A 22708-nucleotide genomic window follows, 5' to 3' on the forward strand; every position below is an offset into this window, starting at 1 on the left:
TTTATAGAAGGAATCACATGAAAACCCCAACAGAAATATTCTTAGTGTTTATATACTAACCTTCACTTAAGCTGAAAAGGTAAAGAATAAGAAGAGAGAAAAATGGCCCACACATAAGATAAAAAATGAATTCGGTTAGCCTAAGCTGCTGTCAGATCTCTGTTCCTGTCAGATAAAAGATATTTAGCATAGGAATTTTAGGCAGTAAAAATGAGTAGTGTTTCCCCAGGGTATCCTATTATAATGCAATAATAGAGACACTTCTGGAGTAGAAATAATGTATAGCTGACAGTATATTAGCTACAATTGGTAAACTATAGACAAGAAAAGGATGGAGGCAGGCAGGAAAATGAAATGCTACAGGTAGATACTTAATAACTGTTTGGTAAAGATGATATCTCCCCCATTACAAGACACCAGGCACTGAGTCAGCTCATAGCAAAACGTCCTGCCATCCATTGAGACAAGAAAGAGATGGAAGAGAGGAAGGGGAGAACAAGCCAAACTAGAACAAAACAGAATATTTGCCTGGACAAGGCCAGAGTAGAGAGATAATTATGCATGGACAACTAACAGCATATACCAGATCATACAGGCCAGGTTGCATACCAAACATGAATGTCCATCTGGCATTCCCCAATCAGGGCACAGACATTTCTTTTTTCCTCAGAGATCCAGCTAGTGGAATTCCTCTGTAGAGTTGCTCAAGACTATTTGAGTTTTGCCAAAAGAAGGAAGCAGGATTACACAGCCTCAGCTGCCCTGGCATGTGTCAACTCCTTCTCCTGAGATCCTGTCTCTTCTCCACGTTTCCACCAAAGATAGTAGTGGACCTACTAGGGATTCGTGTTTTGTACAAATGACTGACTCTATGTCTTCCTTCCTCAGTCGCTTTGGCTCTTAGGATCTGCTCATAGGATCAAAAATAGAAGTCGTTTTCAACACACTATTACCTTGAATACTTCTCTTGAAGAAGGCCTTGCAGCCCTCACAGGACCAGACTCCATAATGGTAGCCTGAAGCATAGTCATTGCACACTGCACAGTAGCGAGTCTCCTTGGCAGATTCCATAGCCATACTTCCCTTGTCATTGGTACTGGCCAATCTCTCTCTGCCACCCTGGCGTCGATTATCTGAATTTGGCCTGGGGGGGAAAAAAACAGTAAATCCATTAACATTAGAAAAGCAAAACATGCACTCTCTGGGAGATGCAGCAGATCCACTTTATCCTGACATTTTGAAATAATGAATCATAATGTAAGCTAATCTTTCATTACCTCTTGCCGTCTGTTGCAACAAAAGGTGTTGCCTATTATATTAACCTTGAGGGGAAATTGTTTATTGCAAACTTGCTTTAAAAACATACTACCTGCACCAGAATATGTTACCTAGAAAAATGACAAAATGAAATTAGCTGGTCTCTAATAGACTTAATGTTTTTGCAGGAATTTACAATTATTTCAGAACCATTAGGGACCAGTGCTCATTTCAACTCTAGACCACACTCAGGGTCTTTCGGAAACAGAGACAAAGCATAAAACGGCTGGGACATTTGGAACTCAGGTGAACTGATGAACAACACGGAACACGTGTCAAAAAAAAAAAACAATTCAAATTTTTATGTCATTGCCACATAACCCTGGATATCAGTTTTTATAACTTGAATCTGTAATTTGAAAATACTGTTCTTCAATATTCAAAACTCCTCTTTAGGAACATGTAGAGACTGAGCATGGTGGTTCGTGCCTGGAATCCCAGCACTTTGGGAGGCCAAAGCAGGAGAATTGCGTAAGGCCTGGAGTTTGAGCCCAGCCTGCACGATATAGCAAGACTCCATCTCTATATAAATGCTTTTTAAAAAAATTAGCTGAGAATGGTGATATGCGACTGTAATCCTAGGTACTTGGAAGGCTGAGGTGGGAGGATCACTTGAGCCCAGGATGTCGAGGCTGCAGTAGGCTATGATCGATCATGCCAACTTCAGCCTGCGTGACAATCAGAGGAACACAGAAAAAAAAAATGTAGAAAGAGAGACAATCAGAGGAATACAGAAAGGAAGCTGAAAATGAGCGGTAAGAAAATTCTAGGAAAATCAAGAAAATAAGGAAGTAAAATGCTTTAAGAAAGTAGAAAACTTTACGGAGAGGATGATCAAGGATGGCAAATAGGGCAGAGAAGTCCAACAAAGCAAAGACTGGTTAAGTGAATTCAGACCTGACAAAGCAGACTCTTAGCAAGGAGTTTCCTTAGACAGGTACAGGCACAAGCCAAACTCCAGCAGATGGAATGTAAGGAGATGAAAATGAGGGAAGGCATTCCTTTGAGAACTTGGAGAATAGGAAAGATACAGATAGGGTGGCAGCTGAAGAATATAAGACCCAAGAAAATGAATTGTTTAGAATGAAGAGACTTGAGAAGGCCTTGTGTAGACTGAAGGGCATGGGCCAGGAGAAAGGGAATGGTTGAAAGCACAAAGAAGAAGATAAAAGAATAAAGCCAAGAAGGAAACTAGAGCAATTGGGATTAAAACACAGGTAAAAGAAACTGCCTTAATGAAGACAACTTGAAGAAGACCGGAAGGAAGGAGGTTAGGAAACTAGAGGAAGATGAGTTTGCATCTCTCACCTGACCAGGCATAGGAGTAGATGTTATATTGGCCCAGGACTTGGCAGGCATGTGCAATCAAATAAAGGTGGGATAAGAGCCTAGCACAGTGCCTGGTATGTAGTTGGCACTCCACAATATATTTAAATGAATGGAGACAGTGTTCAAAGTTGTATAAGAAAGAAAGGTAAGCAGACATTGAAAGTATAGATGGAGTGGAGGTTCTTGTGAAAATTTTCAAAAACATGAAAATCCTAAGATGAGCTAAAGTCAATTGATGATAGCCCTTCCAGGGTCTCTTGGCAAAGGAAGCTCAAGCTTCCTGCTACCATTCCTCACCCAAATACCCAGACCACACTGACTTTCACTGGTCCTCCCTTCACAAGTCCTATCTTTCCTTTTAGCCCAAATAGTATAAACTCTCCCTGCCTTCTCGCTCATTATTATGGTTCACAATTTTGTGGTAGTGGTTCTCAAACTACATTTGCCATAATATTCACAAAATATTGGCTCCTTGGGCTGAGTACGTCTGACTTTGCCAATTTTTTTCCGTTCTAAATAACTTAGTTCTGAGGTTGGCAGCCTCATATAGGAATTCTTTATTTTTTAATGTTCTTTAGAGAGCACTGGCTCACAGTTTTCAATTCTAGTTCGTATTCTGTTACCCATCTCTTTCCATTTCACCACCATGCTGTCGAACCCACCCTCATCAGCCTCAAATCTTTTTATTGTTTGTTTACTAATAACTTATGCATGATTCAAGTCAGTAGGAAGCAGCTATGAATATCTAACTGTAGAAGCTTAGTGCCTTGGGAGTGGGAGTAGATATTTAGCAAGTATGAAACTGATGGATTCAATGTCTTATAAGCCTTATTAATTGTTGTATCTAGCTCAGTGCCCAGCACATAGCAAGCATTCAATACGTTTGTTGAATGAATGAAGGAATGAGTGAGTCAACAGTATACGCATGGCCAGAAGTTCCAATGTGTCAAGTATCTTCCTATGCAGCCCTACATAATAAAATGCTATATTTTTTAAATCGTGGTAAGATATATATAACACAAAATTTACCATCATAACCACGTCTAAGTGTTCATCAATTCAATCGTGTTAGATATACTCACATCATCGTGCAACCAATCTTCAGAACACTTTCATTTCACAAAACTGAAACTCCATACCCATTAAACAGTAATTCCCCATTTTTTCCTTCCCCTGTCTCCTTCTACTTTTGTTCTCTGTGAATTTGGCAATTCTAGATACCTCATTAAGTAGAACCCTACTTTTGCTTTTTGTGTCTGGCATATTTCACTTAGGATAATGTCCTGAAGGTCCATGATGTGACTAATATGCCACTGTCTGTACACACTACACAGACTGTTTATCCATTCATCCATCTATAGACATCTGGATTGTTTCTACTTTTTCACTATTGTGAATAATGTTGCTATAACTATGGGTATAAAAATATTTCTTCAAGACCTAGATTTTTAATTCTTTTAGATATATATCCAGAAGTAGACTTACTGGATCATATGATAATTCTATTTTGATTTTTTGGGGAACCACCAGTGTTCCCACAGTGGCTGCACCATTTTACATTCTCATCAACAAGGCATAAGGTTTCTATTTGCTCTATATCCTCTCCAATACTTACTCTCTTCTTTTTCTAATTTAGTAGCCATCCTTATGAGTGTGAGGGGAATACTGCATTTTTAAGCCACCTTTTGTCTGAATGCCTCTCTTACCAGCCACTCCTAATCCACATAAACTTGAACTAACATCCCTGTTCTGAACTCTCTAGAAGAATTTTTTTACTTCTCTTCTGCTACTTACTATATTAATCTTCAATTGATTAATTCTCATTTCCATTACTACCTGCAAAGTTCCTTGTGTCTTATTCATCTTTAAAATGCCATATGCTTAGAGCATAGTGCCTCACTTGGAATAGGGACTCAAAAATATTGATATCAAATAAATTAATCAATGACTGAATCAATAAATTTATAGTTTTCACAATGTAGGTAGAATATGTAAATATTTTCATAAATATTGGCAAAGGATTTAATAGCGAGAGCCCATTTTCCTCAGAAATAGCAAAGATGTATGCTGTCAGCAAAATGCCATTCATCTACATTTTATCTCTAAGATGACCCCCAGCTTACTGAAAATCAACTGCAGACTTTGGGCATGGAAATAGAAGGCATCTAAAGAAGATGGGGAAACCACACGGGCTGCATTGACTACCCATAAAGCAACTTTTTTAGCCAACTTAGAAATCCATGTAAATAACGTTGTCAATTATCATTTTGGCCCAGACTTACTCCATAAAGACTCTCAAAATGTTATTTGAAAAAAAAAAAAAAAGAATATAAACTAGATCAAGCTAAAAGGCAAGTGCGATCTTCCTCTGGGCTCCAAGACCCTGTGGCATGCTGAGATAATATTCACATTGAGTATCCATCAGACCAAGATAACATAACTTCCTCTAGACAGAGAGCTGTGTCCTCAGAATACAGACTAACACAGCCCAACCATGGACAGCAGGAAGGAACAGACTGGGAGGTGTCCATGTCTGGGCTCAAACCTGGCCATAAGAGTGGGTCAGCCACCAACCTGGGCTTCTCTGAGTACCTATGGCTAGATCAGTCCCAGCAGATAGGCCTAGGTACAGGTCCCCACCTCATCTCTTCCTGCTGCTCTCTACCTGGCCTTGGCCCACTGCACCTGTCATAGACCTGGCATTTTTAGCCTCACAGCTCTTTAGTAGAAAGTGCCTATACCATGACTAAGCCCATCCTCCTTCTGTTCCCTCAGCCTCAAAGGCCCTTTGTTTTTCTGTATTATCATAGAACCAAAATGAATGTCTCTCACTGGGCACATTGGCTCATGCCTGCAGTCCCAGCTACTCAGGAGGCTGTGACAGAAGGACCGCTTGAGCCCAGGCATTCAAGGCTGCAGTGAGCTATGAATGCACCACTGCATTCCAGCCTGGGAGACAGCGTAAGAGTCTGTCTCTAAAAAATACATAAAATAAATTTTAAAAATTTCTTTAAAAGACTCTTATTTTCCTTTTTTAAAAGACTCAAAATGTTTCAGGGTCTGCCTTCCTAAGGGGAGACTTCACAAATCTTAACTGAGCCTTACCCCTTTATTATAAGTGAAGGTTTATCTACTTCTTTAGCAAAATCACTAAGCTACCTCCTTCCTTGTAAAATTCTTATCTTTTTCTCATTGACTTGTCACCAAACCTGTACCGTTTCTCATCTTGGGCACTTTCTCTTAAGACTCAGATAGGAAGCTGACTGGTTTACCAAGCTACACATTAAGACATTAGATGTCCTTCAGCCTAACAGATGCCTGTAAAGATTCTCTGGAAAGAAGTGGGGCTGAAGCTCGAATGAGAAATGAATGCATCTATGACAATGCATTATAACCATGAAGCACCACGTGTAGCTAAGGAACGAAGAATAGCAGAAAAAAGGATGCCCAGAAGCATAAGAGATCATATAAAAAAGACAATACCACTGCATCTATGGAAATAGGAAGCTTAACTGCCTTGATCTAGTTCTGTTTTCATTACCTCAATTGACTACTAAATATTTTTAAATGAAAGCACCATTGATATTACATATTCAACATAATTAAGAGGGATATCTGGGCTGGGCCTAGTGGCTCACGCCTGTAATCCCAGCACTTTGGGAGGCCGAAGCGGGTGAATCACGAGGTCAGGAGTTCAAGACCAGCCTGACTGAGATAGTGAAGCCCTGTGTCTGGTAAAAATACAAAAATAAGCCAGGCGTGGTGGCAGGCGCCTGTAATCCCAGCTACTCGAGAGGCTGAGGCAGAGAATTGCTTGGACTCAGGAGGCGGAGGTTGCAGTGAGCCTCGATCGTGCCACTGCACTCCAGCCTGGGTGGAAAAAAAAAAAAAAAGGGATGTCTGAAGGTATTCATATTGGGTCCAGAGAATAGACTCTTGGACCAAGTAGAAACAGAGCATAATAAAAACTATTGACCAATAAAATTTTCATTAATCAAAGGAAAAGTTTAAAGCTCAATGTAATCAAACACTGTTGTTTTTCCAACCACAAATGATGATACCAGCTATCCAAAAGCATTATTCCCCTGATTAGCCAAGCAGTTTTAAAAATTCAGGAAGCCTTGGTTTTTAAGGGAAATATTTTTGTAAACCTAAATTTAAAGAACCAACAGATAGATGTCCACTCCCTAGAAACGTGGTTTAATTCAGTTCGAGTGCAATAACTTCATAAGGCTCCCTCACCAAATCAAGTCCCCAAAGCTATGTATACTCAAAATTCCCTATACTTGTTTTTCATGGCACATACCACAATTTCCAATCCTGTATTTGGGTGATTATTGACAAATGTATGTTCCTCCAGTAAATAGTAAACTCCAAGAAGGCAAGAACCATGTCTCATTTGCTCCCAATTTTAACCATACACAGTAGATTCTTGATATGGTTTGGCTGTGTCCCCACTTAAATCTTCTCTTGAATTGCAGCTTCCATAATTCCCACATGTCCTGGGGGGACCTAGTGGGAAGTAACTAAATCATGGTGGCAGGTTTTTTCTGTGCTATTCTCATGATAGCGAATAACTCTCATGAGATCAGATGGTTTTATAAAGAGCAGTTCTCTTGCACACACTCTCTTGCCTGCCACCATGTAAGACGTGACTTTGCTCCTCCTTTGCTTTATGCCATGATTGTGAGGGCTCCCTAGCCACGTGGAACTGTGAGTCCATTAAATCTCTTTTTCTTTATAATTTACCCAGTCTTGGGTATGTCTTTATTAGCAGCAGGAAAACAGATTAATACAGTCCTTAATAAATATTTGCTAAATACACTTCCTACATCTAATTCATTACCAAATTCCATCAAGTATTTCTTCAAAGCACTCTGCCTACCCTTCTTTGAATTCCTTATTTTTTCATTTGTTTCTGAGAGACCAATAATACTCCACATCTGAATTACTAGAATTACTCTCTTGTCTCCAGTCATTCCTCAAACTCATCCTGCAAGCCACTGCCCAAAGAATTGTCATAAAGTACAACGTTCTCCTTGAATACCTTGTCATTTCATGTATGTGTGACCACTGTCTTTTCTTTGGATCATAAACCTGTTTGAGAATGTAACAAAAACACTGAAACTATCTTTTCCAGAAAACACACATAAAACTCTCAAACTTCTGCCTATATTCTGGGAGAGATAAACCCGGAGACTCAAGTTTTTTTAAAAAATCAACATTATACAGACTTAAGTCCAAATTCTTGAATTCCTTGCACCAATTAGCACTGGTCTCTTTGTAGCTCCCTAAGCAACATGTTACCGAATTCACCTCTGAGAAACTGCTCACACTACACTTGCCCACATATTCATTGCTTCCTGTCACCTTCACACATTTCATCTCTCCTGGAAAACCAAGCTCTAGCTCCACACAATTTATACGACTTATCTTAAGTATTACAGTTCACAGGGGTTCGACTTCGCATTCTTAGATCACGTAACACTTTCCCTACATCTCATGACATCTAGTTAGACACTAGCTTCTATGTCTGGCAACCACTCCATTTCCGTTCCCTTTGCAGTATTATCTTTCCCCAGCAGGCTCCTAAAAGCCAGTGTTCCTCAGGGCTCTGTCTTCAGCCCTCTGCCATTCTCAGATGACATTTGCCCTTTGTGGAATCTCTGCCACACCCAACTCCTATCCCACACCCCTCCCCTGGACTTCAGACCTATGTGCTAAATACCCACTCTGCACCTCCACATGAAGAAATCAAAGAACCCTCAAACTCAATGCATGCAAAACTAAAGTAAATATCTTTCCCAGAAAGCCCACTCCTACTCCTGCACTCCCATTATGCCCCTATGATCCAGCCAGAGGCATTCCAGCATGCTGTTCCCTGTGCCTAGAACACCCTTCCTCTCCCCTGAAAAATTCCTGTTTATCCTCCCATTCTCAGCTTAAACTGCATTTCCTCCAGGGAGCTTTGCTGGCTCCTGGGGTTAAGTCACAGATCCCAAACTCTTCCTATTATAGTAGAGATCTTTTCACTCTCCTAACTCAAAGCCCTCAGCAGCTTCTCACCACAACAAGAGTAAAGCTCAAGTCCTTCCGTAACCTGGAAAGCCCAGCACGACCGCCTGCACCTTCACCCTCACCTGCCCACCCTCCTTCCCTTGCTCCCCAAGTTCCAGGTGCTACTACAGCTGTCTGGCTTTCTCACGCCCTGTCTGGCTTTCTCCCACCATTCTAAACGAGTCTATTACTTTCCCTACTCTTACACTGGTTTGTTTTCTTTCTTTTTTTTTTTTTAAATTATACTTTAAGTTCTTGGATACCTGTGCAGAACGTGCAGGTTTGTTACATAGGTGTATACATGTACCATGGTGGTTTGCTGCACCCATCAACCCGTCATCTACATTAGGTATTTCTCCTAATGCTATCACTCCCCTAGCCCTCAACCCCCCGACGGTCCCAGGTGTGTGATGTTCCCCTCCCTGTGTCCATGCGTTCTCATTATTCAACTTCCACTTATGAGTGAGAACATGTGGTGTGTAGTTTTCTGTTCCTGTGTTAGTTTGCTAAGAATGATGGTTTCCAGCTTCATGCATGTCCCTGCAAAGGACATGAACTCATCCTTTTTATGGCTACATAGTATTCCATGGTATTTATGTGCCACATTTTCGTTATCCAGTCTACCATTGATGGGTATTTGGCTTGGTTCCAAGTCTTTGCTATTGTGAACAATGCTGCAATAAACATACCATGTGCATGTGTCTTTTTAGTAGAATGATTTATAATCCTTTGGGTATATACCCAGTAATGGGATTGCTGGATCAAATGGTATGTCTGGTTCTAGATCCTTAAGGAATCGTCACACTGTCTTCCACAATGGTTGAACTAATTTACACTCCCATCAACAGTGTAAAAGCGTTCCCATTTCTCCACATCCTCTCCAGCATCAGTTGTTTCCTGACTTTTTAATGATCACCATTCTAACTGGCGTGAGATGGTATGTCACTGTGGTTTTGATTTGCATTTCTCTAATGACCAGTGATGATGAGCTTTTTTTCATATGTTTGTTGGCTGCATAAATGGTTTGTTTTTCTTTACAGCACTCACCACTCCCCAACATCAAGCCAAGCCAGATTTTAATGTGTTTATTATTGTCTGTCTTCCCCAGTGAAATGTAGGCTTCATTTCCTCCAGCACCTTGAAGACAGCTTGGCATAGAAATAATTGTTGAATCAACATATGCATAAGTAAATGATTGATGCAATGGGCAAATCCTTTGCAGTGCTCTTCTCTGTCTTACCTATATACCATGACCTCCACTGTGGCAGGGACTGTGGTGACCTCACTTGCCATGGCCTCCCAGCTTATTCTTAGTGTCTGATACACAGTTCGATGATTAATAAATATTTGCCATCTAAGTGAGTGTGTGGACATGGTGAGTCCTCTGCCAATCCTCCCAACTCCATCCCTGCCACACCTCCACATTGCAAACCTCCCACACTGCAGCAAGAGCCAAGCAGGGTTCTACCATGAAAAATGGACCTTCGTGTCTCCTCCACGGCTACCCTAAGGCTTCAGAATCTTCTTTAGATGTTGGGCCCCAGAAAAGTAGCTTTAGCTTTGGTTATAGACTACAGATTTTGCTTATAATCTTAGGGCATTCACAGGTCTCTTGAAGTCCATGAATGTCCCACCCAAAAGACTTCAGAGTAAGACTCACTGGCCTACAGGATAAATGCAGTCTCCTTAGCATCAGCCCATTGTGACCTGGCCATGGTCTGCCTCTCCAGCCCTGCCCTTCCCTGTGATGGGTAATCTTATGTGTCACTCTGCCCTGACCAAGTTAGTACATCTCTAGCCTTCACTCATGCTCCTTTCTATATTGGTCAAAAGGCAAAAACCTCCTAAGTGACAATTACCCCTTCTCAGGTAGCAGCCAAAAAGAAAGTTAACTATTTCTCATCAGAATCTGCATGTGGCCCCAGAGCATCATGCATAGAACTATTCTGGAGTCTTTATCATCATCATATAACTATGTGTCCACTGTGCATATCCAGAAAAGATATCCTATTGTAGCCATCTTTGCTTCTCAGTTTCCACCATGATACTAACAATAGCAGTCATTCAACAGATGGTTGTGGAATGACTAAAATTCTGTGTTCTGTATGCCTTGCCTTCCCAACTAAGCTTTTCAAGAGTAAGGATACTGTATTATAAGTATTTATATAACACCCACACACAGAGACGCATAAAGCACCTGGAATCGCACTTTTCAGACAGAAAATACCCAATAAATACTTACCGAATAGATTAATCAATAGAGAATTAAGAACCATTTTGCAAGAAGCATAGCTGAGTCTGTTGCTCTGACAAAATAATGCATTCAGGTAATGAGAAGCCAGTTATCAATGCTTGTGTGTGTGCCAACATCTGAGTCAATCTACATGTTGTTTCCTGTGTACCTCTCTCTGCTTTAAATATCACTATGGACGGACAGAAGTTGGAGGCAATTTGTGTCTGTGACCAGAACATGCCTCCTGGATATTTCTAATTGCTATGCAATTTTGTATTTATTTCTTTTGTATCTATTTATTTTCCACAAAAGTAAATGTATGTTCTTAAAAAGAATTGACAAGAAGGACTCTATTTAAAATGATAGAGTCTGGAGAGGAAAATCTTGATCCTCCTTTTTACAAAAGTTCAAGGTAAATGAGCCTGGGCCAGGTCTGGGCAAACCCTAACCACGAGGTAGCTACGTTCTGGGATAGGCAGGTCAAGAATTGTTTCCTGCACGACAAAATAGATCCTCCCAACTTTTTGTGAATTACTCTAGCTCTTTTATATTGTTTATCTGAAAACTTAACATATCTATCTCTTATCTCATATTATCTACTTAGTAATACAATATTTATTTAATTTTCTTTGTAATCATTGTGTCTTTTAGTTAATAAGCCAAGGCAGGTAATGCTTGTCCCTCAAAAGTACAGAAGAAAATTTCTTCCAAAAAATGATTGGCGATATATGCAGTTCAAAGAAGCTCCACGAAATCATCTAGGGAGAAGTTATGGCTGCTATTTCAGCTTCTGCACAAAGATTAGACCACAACTTCGATTTCTGGAAAACCCGGCACGACCTTTGGTCTAATAAAGTAAAAGGGGCTGGCCAAGCAGGTGAGCAGGTTTTCATACTGAATTGATGGTTGTGGCAGGCACTATTTTAAGCGTTTTTCATTTAACCCTTGAAAGTATTCCACGCAGTACTATTACAACACCCGTTGTTTCAGAAATAGTAACCAAGGTAACCAAGGCACAGAGGAATTAGGCCACTCACCAAAGTTGTAAAATCAGAAAACAGGGAGTCAAGGACCCAGGCAGTCTGACCCCAGAGCCCAGGCTCCCAGAAGAGAGCAGCATCCTTGGGAGCCCACCCAAAGGGCTCACAAACCAAGGGCAAAGTATTTCACATCTGGAAACAAAGTCATTACCTCAGATCTCATCCTTAAACCCAGAAATACTAAATCCCATTAGAAATCACCTGCAATTATCCGGGCATGGTAGCTCACACCTGTAAGCTCACTGCTTTGGAAGGCTGAGGTGGGAGGAATGCTTCAGCCCAAGAGTTAGAGACCAGCCTGGGCAACATAGTGAGATCCCAACTCCACAAAAAAATTAAAAATTAGCCAGGTCTGGTGTGCACCTATAATTCTAGCTACTCAGGAGGTTGAGGTGGGAGGACTGCTTGAGCCCAGGAGGCTGCAGTGAGCTGTGACTGTGCCACTGCACTCCAGCCTGGGTGACAGAGAGAGAACCTGTCTCAAAAAAAAAAAAAAAAAAAAAAGAGAGAGAGAGATTGTCTGCAATTATTTATTGTAAGGACAGCAATACTTTTTTGAGGGAAAATGCTAATTTAACTTGTAATGCAAAGGTTGAGAACTCTGCTGAGTTCCATGAAAACAGAGTTAATGGAGCTGACAGTCATACAAGAGAATGGCTTGATGAAAGTTTGAATGTTTCCTAAAAATATGATTACAGATAATACCTAGTTTAACTCACAAATAGAAAATGATGCATCATTAATGCTCTTATATACAAGTTCTGAAATTCTTTATGCACAAAGAACATTAGCATTCACCATTCAAAATTTAAGGCTCTCTGTAAAATGTCAAGAGGCTTTCCCATTCACTTAAGAAAAATGTCTTCGCCCCAAAATACAAGCAAGTGTTGATTTTTCATGCTAATGGGAAACAAGAATAGCCTGGCAAAAGTTCCCTAAAAATCCATTTAGTCTGTATCTTTTTATCTTTTGTCAGTTACTAATGTGTAACCAAATGACCTAAGCTGAGTTTCATCACCTCTCCTTTCTTTATTCTTACCAATCTGTTCCAAGTGCTAATGAATGGTGAGGTCTGGGAGCCCAAAGATACAAGAGAGAAGGTATATGGATGATAGAAAAAAGGTAAGTCGAGAGAGAGAGAGAGCTGCAGTTTGACACCACATCTTTTTTTAAAAGCCTGGCTTCCAGTCTGATTTCCACAGAAAGCATGCCACTGTATTAGGAGATAATAACTTGATTTACCTGCAGAATTACTAAGAAATTCATTCATTTATTCAACAGCATTGAGTGAGCATCTAACTGAGACCACCCAGGGAAAGTACTAGGAAAAGGGACAGATACAAACGGAGGAGAAGAAAAGGGGGAAGCCTAAAAGAAAGGAGCCCAGAAGGAAGAGAAGGCATCCAACCTCCGCCTTGGAAAGCTGACAGCTCAAGGCAGAAGAGTTTGGCCCTTGGGAAATGCACTACAAGAGTCGTAAACCACTGACTAACACAAAGGCACAGAACTCCAAATATAAAAACACACCTGCTTGCACACTGGTCCCTGGCCTGCTTTTGAATGTGATCTATAAATCATTTCATTTATGATCTATCCAAAAGATAGGACCAATATGTCATCACATAAAATTCCACACACACATGTCCAGAATTGCAAATGGAAATTTTTACTACAAAAATTATTTGGGAATCTGTGTGTCATTAGGGATCACATTGCTGTCAATGTGATAAATTTCAGGAAAAAGTAAGAGGAGCAGAGTATTGTGATGAAAGATCTAGACTGAGTCATACTCTTAAGTTCTGAACAGAAAGCCACCAATAACAATTGCATGCTTTAAACAAGTCACTAAACCTCTCTGGACCTCAGTTTCTTCATCCGTAAAATGAGAAATTACAACTATGTTTGCTACATTCCCCATCTGGCTCTACAACTGTGGGACCATGATTCTAGCCCTTGCTTCCAACCAACAATAACATCTGTAGCCAGCTAGAATTTCTTCACTGCATCCAAGAGGGCACAGCCCATATTTCAAACTCTTTCCTTAGAGAAATAAAATGGATAAAAGACGAGTTGGGAAGGGGTGGTAGCCCTGCATTTAAGTCTTCTTAGCACTCTCATGACCAAGTAATGATGACAAATGGCCATTTCATCAGAGGAAGCTGTCAGTGATAAAAATCACTTTTCTGAAACGAGGCATGAGAAAACAGACAGAGAAAGGAAACTAAAGGAAAGGAAGGAACAGAGAGACAAAGAAAAGGGGGGAAACACTTCTGTATACCTAACATATTTCTTAGTTCAATGAACTCTATCAATAATGATGGAGGTGGTAACTTGACTAGAAGAAAAAAGAGCTGAGATATCAAAGACAAAGTAAACATAATTCATCTATTATGACATCGCCCAGGTTAGCACACATGGTTGGAAAGAGTCCCATAGCAAATGAGTAATTCTGAAATAAAAGAGATGTTGGATATGATGTAAAATTAAGAGAGGTTCTTTTTTCCACAGAATAACTCCAACAGTGGCAAGGCCGAATTCTTCAACATAATCACCCACCAGAAATTGTGACACCTCTGATTAGGTGCTAAGGGACCTCTTTGATGTGAAAGTTCAAACTAAATCTTCTGGGTTACTCTTCCTTGACTTTCCTATCCACCCTACAGTGAGGTCAAAGAGCACCCTATCCTTTTGTTGCTCAAGTAACAAAGGAAAACAGTCTTGCTTACTTTTTTTTTTTTTTTTGAGACGGAGTCTCGCTCTGTCCCCCTGACTGGAGTGCAGTGGTGCGATCTCAGCTCACTGCAAGCTCCTCCTCCCGGGTTCACGCCATTCGCCTGCCTCAGCCTCCTGAGTAGCTGGGACTACAGGCGCCCGCCACTGCGCCCGGCTAATTTTTTGCATTTTTAGTAGAGACGGGGTTTCACTGTGGTCTCGATCTCCTGACCTTGTGATCCACCCACCTCGGCCTCCCAAAGTGCTGGGATTACAGGCATGAGCCACCGCGCCTGGCCTTGCTTACTTTTAAGAAGACATAGCAGAGCCTTCTGCAGTGCAGTTTGCAGACAAAGTCATCTGGAGACTCCAGGAACACATGCTGGGAAATGTACAGAGTTGCAGTTACACGGATGTCATGGTGAGAGAAGACTGGGTTGATATGTGTGATATGCCTTACCAAGGCAGTGATTCTATGGTTTGTTTGGAGTTTTGGAGTTTGGACATGCTATTACGACCTCTTTGACTTAGAGTAATACCTACAAATTGTTCTCTGGAACACTTTAACCTCTTCCTCCAGATTCATCTCCTTCTGCTCCTTCACCCTCCTTCCATGTACTTTGCAGTCCAGCAACGAATTACATGACATTCCCAAATCTGCCATGCCTGTGCTTATCCTTAAGCCTTGGCTCATGTTTTTTTCCCTGCCAAGAATAACCTTTTCTACCCCTTTTAAGTCTAGAGAAATCTTCATCACGTTGACTTAACTTCCACTCTGCTACCTCTCTTCTTTGTACCTCTACCTTCTCAGCCCTCATCACACTGCAATAAAACCTAAGTTACACAGGTTTTATACTTGTTAGACTATGCTGTTATACCTGTGAGCAACATCTAATAAATAGGAGGCAGCCAATACATCATTTGAATGTACTTAAGTTGAATTTGATTCAAATGAATTATGTGGAACTCATTCCGTGATATCCCCGAAAATAATTAAAAATACCTTGAGAGGTCAGTAAATCAGTCCTGATATGTGCCCAGTTACCTGCACAAAGTTCCCATAGGCAACAAAAGACAATAGAGCAAAATAAATTTCAATTTTGGATAAGTCACTTCCAGTTTACTAGGATTTTCTAAACCAGTATCTAATGGACTTGAGACCAAGTTACATAATATGCAAATAATTCTGTGTCATTTTCCTCATTTGAAAATAAGAATAACAGCATTTTCTCTATCTGAAGAGATGATGACATTGTATAACATTTACGAAAAGAAGTTAAAACTCATGAAGCCAGACGCTTGATGTTAATCTTTAACACCGGCTTTGAAGTGCATACATAGTAGTCTTTCAGTAAATGCACTATGCTGTAAAGGCTCTTAATTACCATGCAATACTTGACTCCTCTCTCATGTCACATCCAACCCGTCAGGAAATCTCATCAGCTCGACCTTCAAAGTGTGAATCAATACAAACTCTTGATATTTAAAGACATAGTGTTAACTTTTAAAATACAATGGTATTATAGTTGGGCTTTTAAAAATAGTCCTCATCCTTTGGAAGTGTATACGGAAATATTTACAAACGAAACATCATAGTTGAAGCTGCGCGATGTGTACATGAAGGATCATCATGCTCTTCCACTTCTGTAAAAGTTTGAAAATGTTCACAATAGAATGTCAGATCAGGTCATTCCTCTTTCAAACCTTTAACTCGATTTCGACTCACTCAGAGTAAAAGCCAGAGTCCTGAGGACGCTGTCCCCCACGTTCGTCATCTTACCCATCTCCAACTTCTTTTTTTTCATTCTTTTTTCTTTCTTTCTTTTTTTGAGACAGGGTCTCACTCTGTCACCCTGATATGATCTAAGCTCACTGCAACCTCCAACTCCTGGACTCAAGTGATCCTCCCATCTCAGCCTCCCAAGCAATTGGGACTACAGATGCACACTACCACATCCGACTGATTTTCTTTGTATTTTTTTGGAGAGATGGGGTCTCACCATGTTGCCCAGGCTGGTCTCAAGCTCCTGGGCTCAGGTTATCCATCTGCCTCAGCCTCCCAAAGTGTTGGAATTACAGGTGTGAGTCACCACGCTCGGCACCTCCAACTTCTTACTCCGTTCCAGCCATGCTGGCCTCTGTACCTCAAAGACACCAGGGATGTTCCCACATCAGGGCCTTTTCCCTGCTATGCCCTCAGCCTAAAATGCTTTTCACCAGGATATCCTCATGGTACTATTCCCTCCCCTATTCAAGACTGCTTAAATGTCACCTGCGTAATGGAAACTTTCCCAATTTGTCCCATCAGACAAATTGATCAATTGTTCACTGATCTATTCCCAGTTCTGATAACAGTACCTGGCATAGAATAGATGGTCAATGAATCTGTATTGAATGAATAAATGAGCAAACTGGGTCAGCCACCCCATGAAGCTAGCTGGAGGTTTTACAACATCAACAGAGAGAGGTAAGAGCACAGGAGACAAGCCACCGTGATCACTGTAAACCAGGCTGCCAAACTGATTTCAATTACTGCTTACAAGGAGGAAGGACAAGGACCCCATGTGGTGCCTAGGAAGTCAACAAAGTTAATACAGCAGAGTTTTCTAGAGCCTGAGGATCAAGTATCCATAGGAAAGCTGCCCTTTTACTCTTCAGAAACGTCTATCCCAAGTCTCGCAGCACAGGCTGACACGTTCTAGCCCCTGCACTGGAAGAGCGTCCTCTCATTTCTAGACGCTATCCTCTCATGGTTTTGTCTAGACAGTGGAATCAGAAGCAACCTAAAATCTCTGAATATAAGGCTCAAATTCCCAGCCTGTACCTCATTCACTCTTATCTTCCTACAAGATTTGGCCTTGCACAGAAGAAAATCAACTATACATCTTTATTACCCTTATAGGTGGTATTTATAACTTTTTGTATTGAGCTCAGAAATCCACTTCCTGATGCTCCTGCTGTCTAAGCATGCTATGTGAAGCAAGGTGTGAGCATGCCATGAAGCCAAAGACAAACCACACGACCAACTTTCAATTCCTTCCCTCCCCCATCCCAGGGCTCTCTGCTCAACCTGGCTCATGTCCAACTGGGGCAAAATCACTCAGCTGTTACCTAGTCACCTCGACTCCCACCTGCGAAAACAAACAATTTCCTAAGTACCCCAGAACCCTGGAGAACACATTTCTTTCTTTCTTTCTTTTCTTTTTCTTTTCTTTTTTTTTTTTTTTAGATGGAGTCTTGCTCTGTCACCCAGGCTGCAGTGCAGTGGCATGATCTTGGCTCACTGCAACCTCCACCTCCACCTCCTGGGTCCAAGTGATTCTCCTGTCTCAGCCTCCTGAAGAGCTGGGATAACAGGTGTGTGCCACCACACTCGGCTAATTTTTGTATTTTTGGTAGAGACGAGGTTTCTCCATTTTGGCCGGGCTGATCTCAAACCCTGACCTCAGGTGATCCACCCACCTTGGCCTCCCAAAGTGCCTGGGATTACAGGCATGAGCCACCGTACCTGGCCAATAACACATTTCTAACCCTCACTCTGGCGCTTACTCCCAAACATGCCTTCCATCATGACTCTGGGAATTCTTTAATGGCCTCAGGTTAGGACTGAGTAAAAGGAAATATTTTGAGGACCTGAGAATTCTCACTTCCATTCCTTTCCCAAAAAGACTTCGGAGAATTTTCCCCCAGAAAATGACACAAGTACAGTTAGTTATCTGACCTATATTCCAATAATTTCTGGAGCATTTCCTTGTCGCACTGTCTCCTACGCATATCCTTGTTCACACCACAGCCCTGATTTCTTTACAAACCCAACCACATATTGGAGAACCCCAGTCCCACAAGCCCGGCTGTAGCCAGGAATCCCTCGTGCAGCACGCCATCTCCCAAGCCACCAGAGTCAAGGTCAAGCCCTACCAAGGCAGCCACCCCCAAAGTGTTGCAACCTGAATAGGTAGAGGAGGGGGAGTACAGATCTCTTTAATGTTTATCTAGATAGGAGGTTTGCTTTTGTCTTCTAAATGTTTCACACTTCAAAAAGCATTTCAGAGATTTATTTCTCTGAGATATTCTTCTCTGAAATCCAATTAGAAAACAAGATAATTTCCCCAAGACAACAAAGAAAGGTGTTATTTTTATAATACTTATGATCTTACTCATTCACAAAAGTTACCTAATCCATAGTTCTGAAAGCAAGAACTCTTTTTTTCTTTTTTTTTTTTTTTTTTTGAGACGGAGTCTTGCTCTGTTGCCCAGGCTGGAGTGCAGTGTGCGATCTCAGCTCACTGCAACATACACCTCCTGGGTTCGAGGTTCTCCTGTCTCAGCCTCCCAAGCAGCTGGGACTGCAGGCATGTGCCACCATGCCTGGCTAATTTTTTGTATTTTTAGTAGAGATGAGGTTTCATCATGTTAGCCAGGGTGGTCTCAATCTCCTGACCTTGTGATCCACCCGCCTTGGCCTCTGAAAAGCAAGAACTCTTTTTACCAGATGCTATTTCTTGATGTTCCCTTCATACATTGTACCATTTTCCCTTATATTTTAATTATCCTTCTTTACAATTAGCAATAATTATAATTATCTGAATGATAGCAATGTCATTATATGTTTAATCTAAACCTATGTCTTCTATTATAATCAATAATAATGACAAAAATAGGCAGGCAAATTCTACATGCCTCCTCTCCTGGTAGGAAAGCAGGTAGAAATGGGCACCATAACAGAAAACCTCCAGGCTTCAAAACATTCAGCCCATTAAGCAGAGAGGCAACATGGCTAGGGCTGCCAGATTTAACCCACAAAAATACAGGACATTCAATTAAATTTGAATTTCAGATAAACAACAAATAATATTTTAGTATAATATTGCATAGGACATGCTAAAATGTTATTTGCTGTTTAACTGAAATTCCAGTTTACCTGGGCATCCTATGTTTTATCTGACAACTCTACATATGGTTCTTCTAAGAAAAGGCAGCAGAGATGCACAAATCCAGCCACAATGACAGATCTGAGTTCAGGATGACAGAAAATCATCACACGTTTAACCATGCTTTTCTCATCAAGAGACAAAAGTCTGTTTCGGACATAATTAGGCGACTTTGAAGATGCACTAAATCTTGGGCCAGTGGGTATCACGTTAGGTTACTGTTCCTGTTTACTAAAATTATGTAGGACTTTACGAAAAAGAAAAAGAAAAAAACTAATGACCCTTCTGATTCACGTAGCTTAGGTCACCAAAGAGAAACTCCCTCACCTTTAAGAACTCCCTGGCACAGCATCATGAGGCGTGCAGCTTTCATTTCTCTTTCTCACTTCCTCTCCACCTGCTGGAGCTCTCCTTCATGTAGATTCAAGTAGAAAGGGTTAGGCTGGACTTCGGGAAGATTTAAAATGATCATCTTCCAAGGAGAAGAAATATTGACTTAGAAAAAGTTCCCATTGACCTAATCTCCCTGTGTTTAGCATCATCTGTCTCCAAGGAATCGCCAGAATGCAGGATGCTGAGCAAAGCCTCTCAGAGTATCATGAGGGGAATGAGCTTTGTTTTCAGCTCCTTAGTGGAACTCATCTTGCTGCAAGGATCTTAATAGTACTTTCAAAACCAGAAGAAAATACATTTTGGCCTTCAGTTTTTCACAGAAAGGAAAAGAAATGTGAAGGACAATCTCAAGACATCCACACTAACTTCTCCTACCTCAAATTGTTTTGCTTCTACATGTATAAAAGTCATAAACTATTGATATCAAGAACATATTAATTCCTACATTCTCTCTTTACAGCATTGTGAATTGTAAGATTTTTTCATATCTCCTTTTAAAATTTTTTAACTGGCAATTCTAGCAGTTCTTTGACTCATTTAAAAAAAATCAACGTGAAAAAACTGCTATAGTTTTGTTTAGTTATAAATTCTATCCTGATAAATATATATCTCTAAAGAACAAGTTGTGGCAAATCATCTTGGTGTCGCACAGTTACAACCCACCAGCCATGCCTTTCTTTAACACATGTAACAGGGATATTAGTTATACTTCCGACATATGGGTCCATCAATTGCCATTCTTATTAAACTTTCATTTCATTTCCTGGAACAGTATTAAACTACAAGGGGAAAATTTAATAGTAAACAGTATATAACCAACATCAGGCTTAGTCATTAGTCTTAGAGAAGACACATGTTTTTCACCATGTGGACCAGGTAACTAAAAATGTCTATCGTAACCTGGCTGCTAGATCAAGCACAGATCAAATTAGGTTTTAAATTCTGTCAATACTAAAGTGAAATATCTATAATGAAATAATGCAAGTTCCATTTTCACATTGGTGATAGTGGACTAAAAATAGCACCCAACTGCTTCAGAAATCTGAAAGGAGACAGCGTAAGTCTCCAGGGAAATCTGGCAAGGTCACGCCTAACCTTTAAGCCGTGGAAACAGAAAAAAAAAAAGAAAAACAAGGAAATCTCCAGTCCCAAAGTAAACAAGGTATAGTTATTAAATTGAGAGTAAATAATCGAAATAGAAGTATAGGAAATAAGTCATCACTAGAGAACTAACACTGACATGACAAACAGAGGTTAACAATTCTCACATGAACCATATACCAATTAAACAGATGGCCTGTCTAGACAGGCATGGTTGGGGCATTCACTTTAGCCATCATTATAATGTTGTAGTGACCAGAATTAGGTATTCTGTGATCCTGCTTTGCTTGAGCTTCTGCTATAAATGCTAGAACAGTAACAATGAGTATGGCATGGTCTGATGCCCTTGGTGAACAGGAACTGGCCATGCCTCCATCTATTAGGTGTGAGGTAGTGGTCAGGAGTCAGAATAGAGGATCTAGGACTACCTGGTTCTTTCTCTACCAGCTGAGAAACCTTGGGGGAAGTTCCTTCACCTTTCTGGACTTTGATTTCTTCACCTGGAAAATATAAAAGGTAGGATTCCATCATGTCTAAGGCCCCTCCTAGATGATAATACTGTGATTTTATGATTTTATTTATACAAAGAGAGGATTGCACCAAATTACACTATAATTTTATCCAGATTTTAAGTTCTCAGATGGGTTTCACATGCAAAGAAATTCCTAAGGTTGCTATCAGCAAGTCTTTGTAGAATTTCATTTATTGGCTCCTGATATTAGACGGAAAAACATCCCCCTGCTTAATGGAAAATTGTTTAAACATGCTTTTAGCAAGGATCATAAAAATAGTCATTTCCCATAAAAATAAAAGCAACAGCCTCGGGACACAGTCTAAGATGAAAGCATTGTGACAACTAAAATAAAGACAAGGAATTAACAAACCAACTGCCAAGTAAATTGATCAGCAACAGAAAAATCCTGTCAATTTCTCTGCAAAATGGAGTGGGTTAAAAGTTTAAGCTCCAGAGTCCAAATTCTAGATCTAAAATCCCTAATTCTCCAGTACTGGTTGTATGACCTTGGACAAGTCACTTCCCCTCTCCAAGTCTTAGTTTCTACGTCCCATAAAATGAGAATAACAATAATACCAGCCTCTTATGAGCAATGTAAGGTTTAAACAAGATGATCATTAAGGTTTTCGGCAAGGCGCCTGGTACATTGTGTTCAAAAACTACTAGCTATCTGTGTTCTTCAAGTTATTTCTCTGATTCTTAACAATTTACCCTTATTTTATTAATTCAATATTTGGCTCTATAAGTTAGTAAGCATTTATTCTGTCCAAGGAACTGGGCTGGAGCTCTGAAGAGTACCACTCAGTTCCTCTTCACAACCTCGCCTGCCCTTCTTTGTCTGGCTAAATCCTCATTCTTAAAAAACTCAGTTGAAAGGGTCACTTGCTCTATTAAACCGTTTTGACCTCCATATCAATGGACCGAGATCCTCCATCTGGTTAAGTGCCTCTCCTCAATGCTCCTGGCTGTCTCTTTTCTATCACCTACTGTTTTTTCATTGTCTATCCACTTGTCATCTCTCTCACTCAACCATAAAATCCTTGATGACAATGTTCCCAATCTCTGTACCTACCACCAAAGC

The 22708-nt window shown here is 40.5% G+C and overlaps 1 protein-coding gene across 6 annotated transcripts in view; it reads right to left on the bottom strand.

Annotated features, from left to right (window-relative positions):
- ESR1 (estrogen receptor 1) overlaps window positions 1-22708 on the bottom strand; it is a 421968-nt gene that overhangs the window by 271502 nt on the left and 127758 nt on the right. For 5 of the 6 annotated variants that reach the window (XM_011996801.1, XM_011996804.1, XM_011996802.1 and 2 more), the window contains one exon: window positions 954-1144. In XM_011996801.1, the coding sequence (XP_011852191.1) occupies window positions 954-1144 (191 nt within the window). Of the gene's footprint in view, window positions 1-947; window positions 1145-22708 lie in introns of all 6 variants that reach the window. The other variant, XM_011996799.1, reaches the window with a different exon arrangement.

Source organism: Mandrillus leucophaeus, unplaced genomic scaffold, assembly GCF_000951045.1.
Source record: "Mandrillus leucophaeus isolate KB7577 unplaced genomic scaffold, Mleu.le_1.0 Scaffold524, whole genome shotgun sequence".
Taxonomy (NCBI): Eukaryota; Metazoa; Chordata; class Mammalia; order Primates; family Cercopithecidae; genus Mandrillus; species Mandrillus leucophaeus.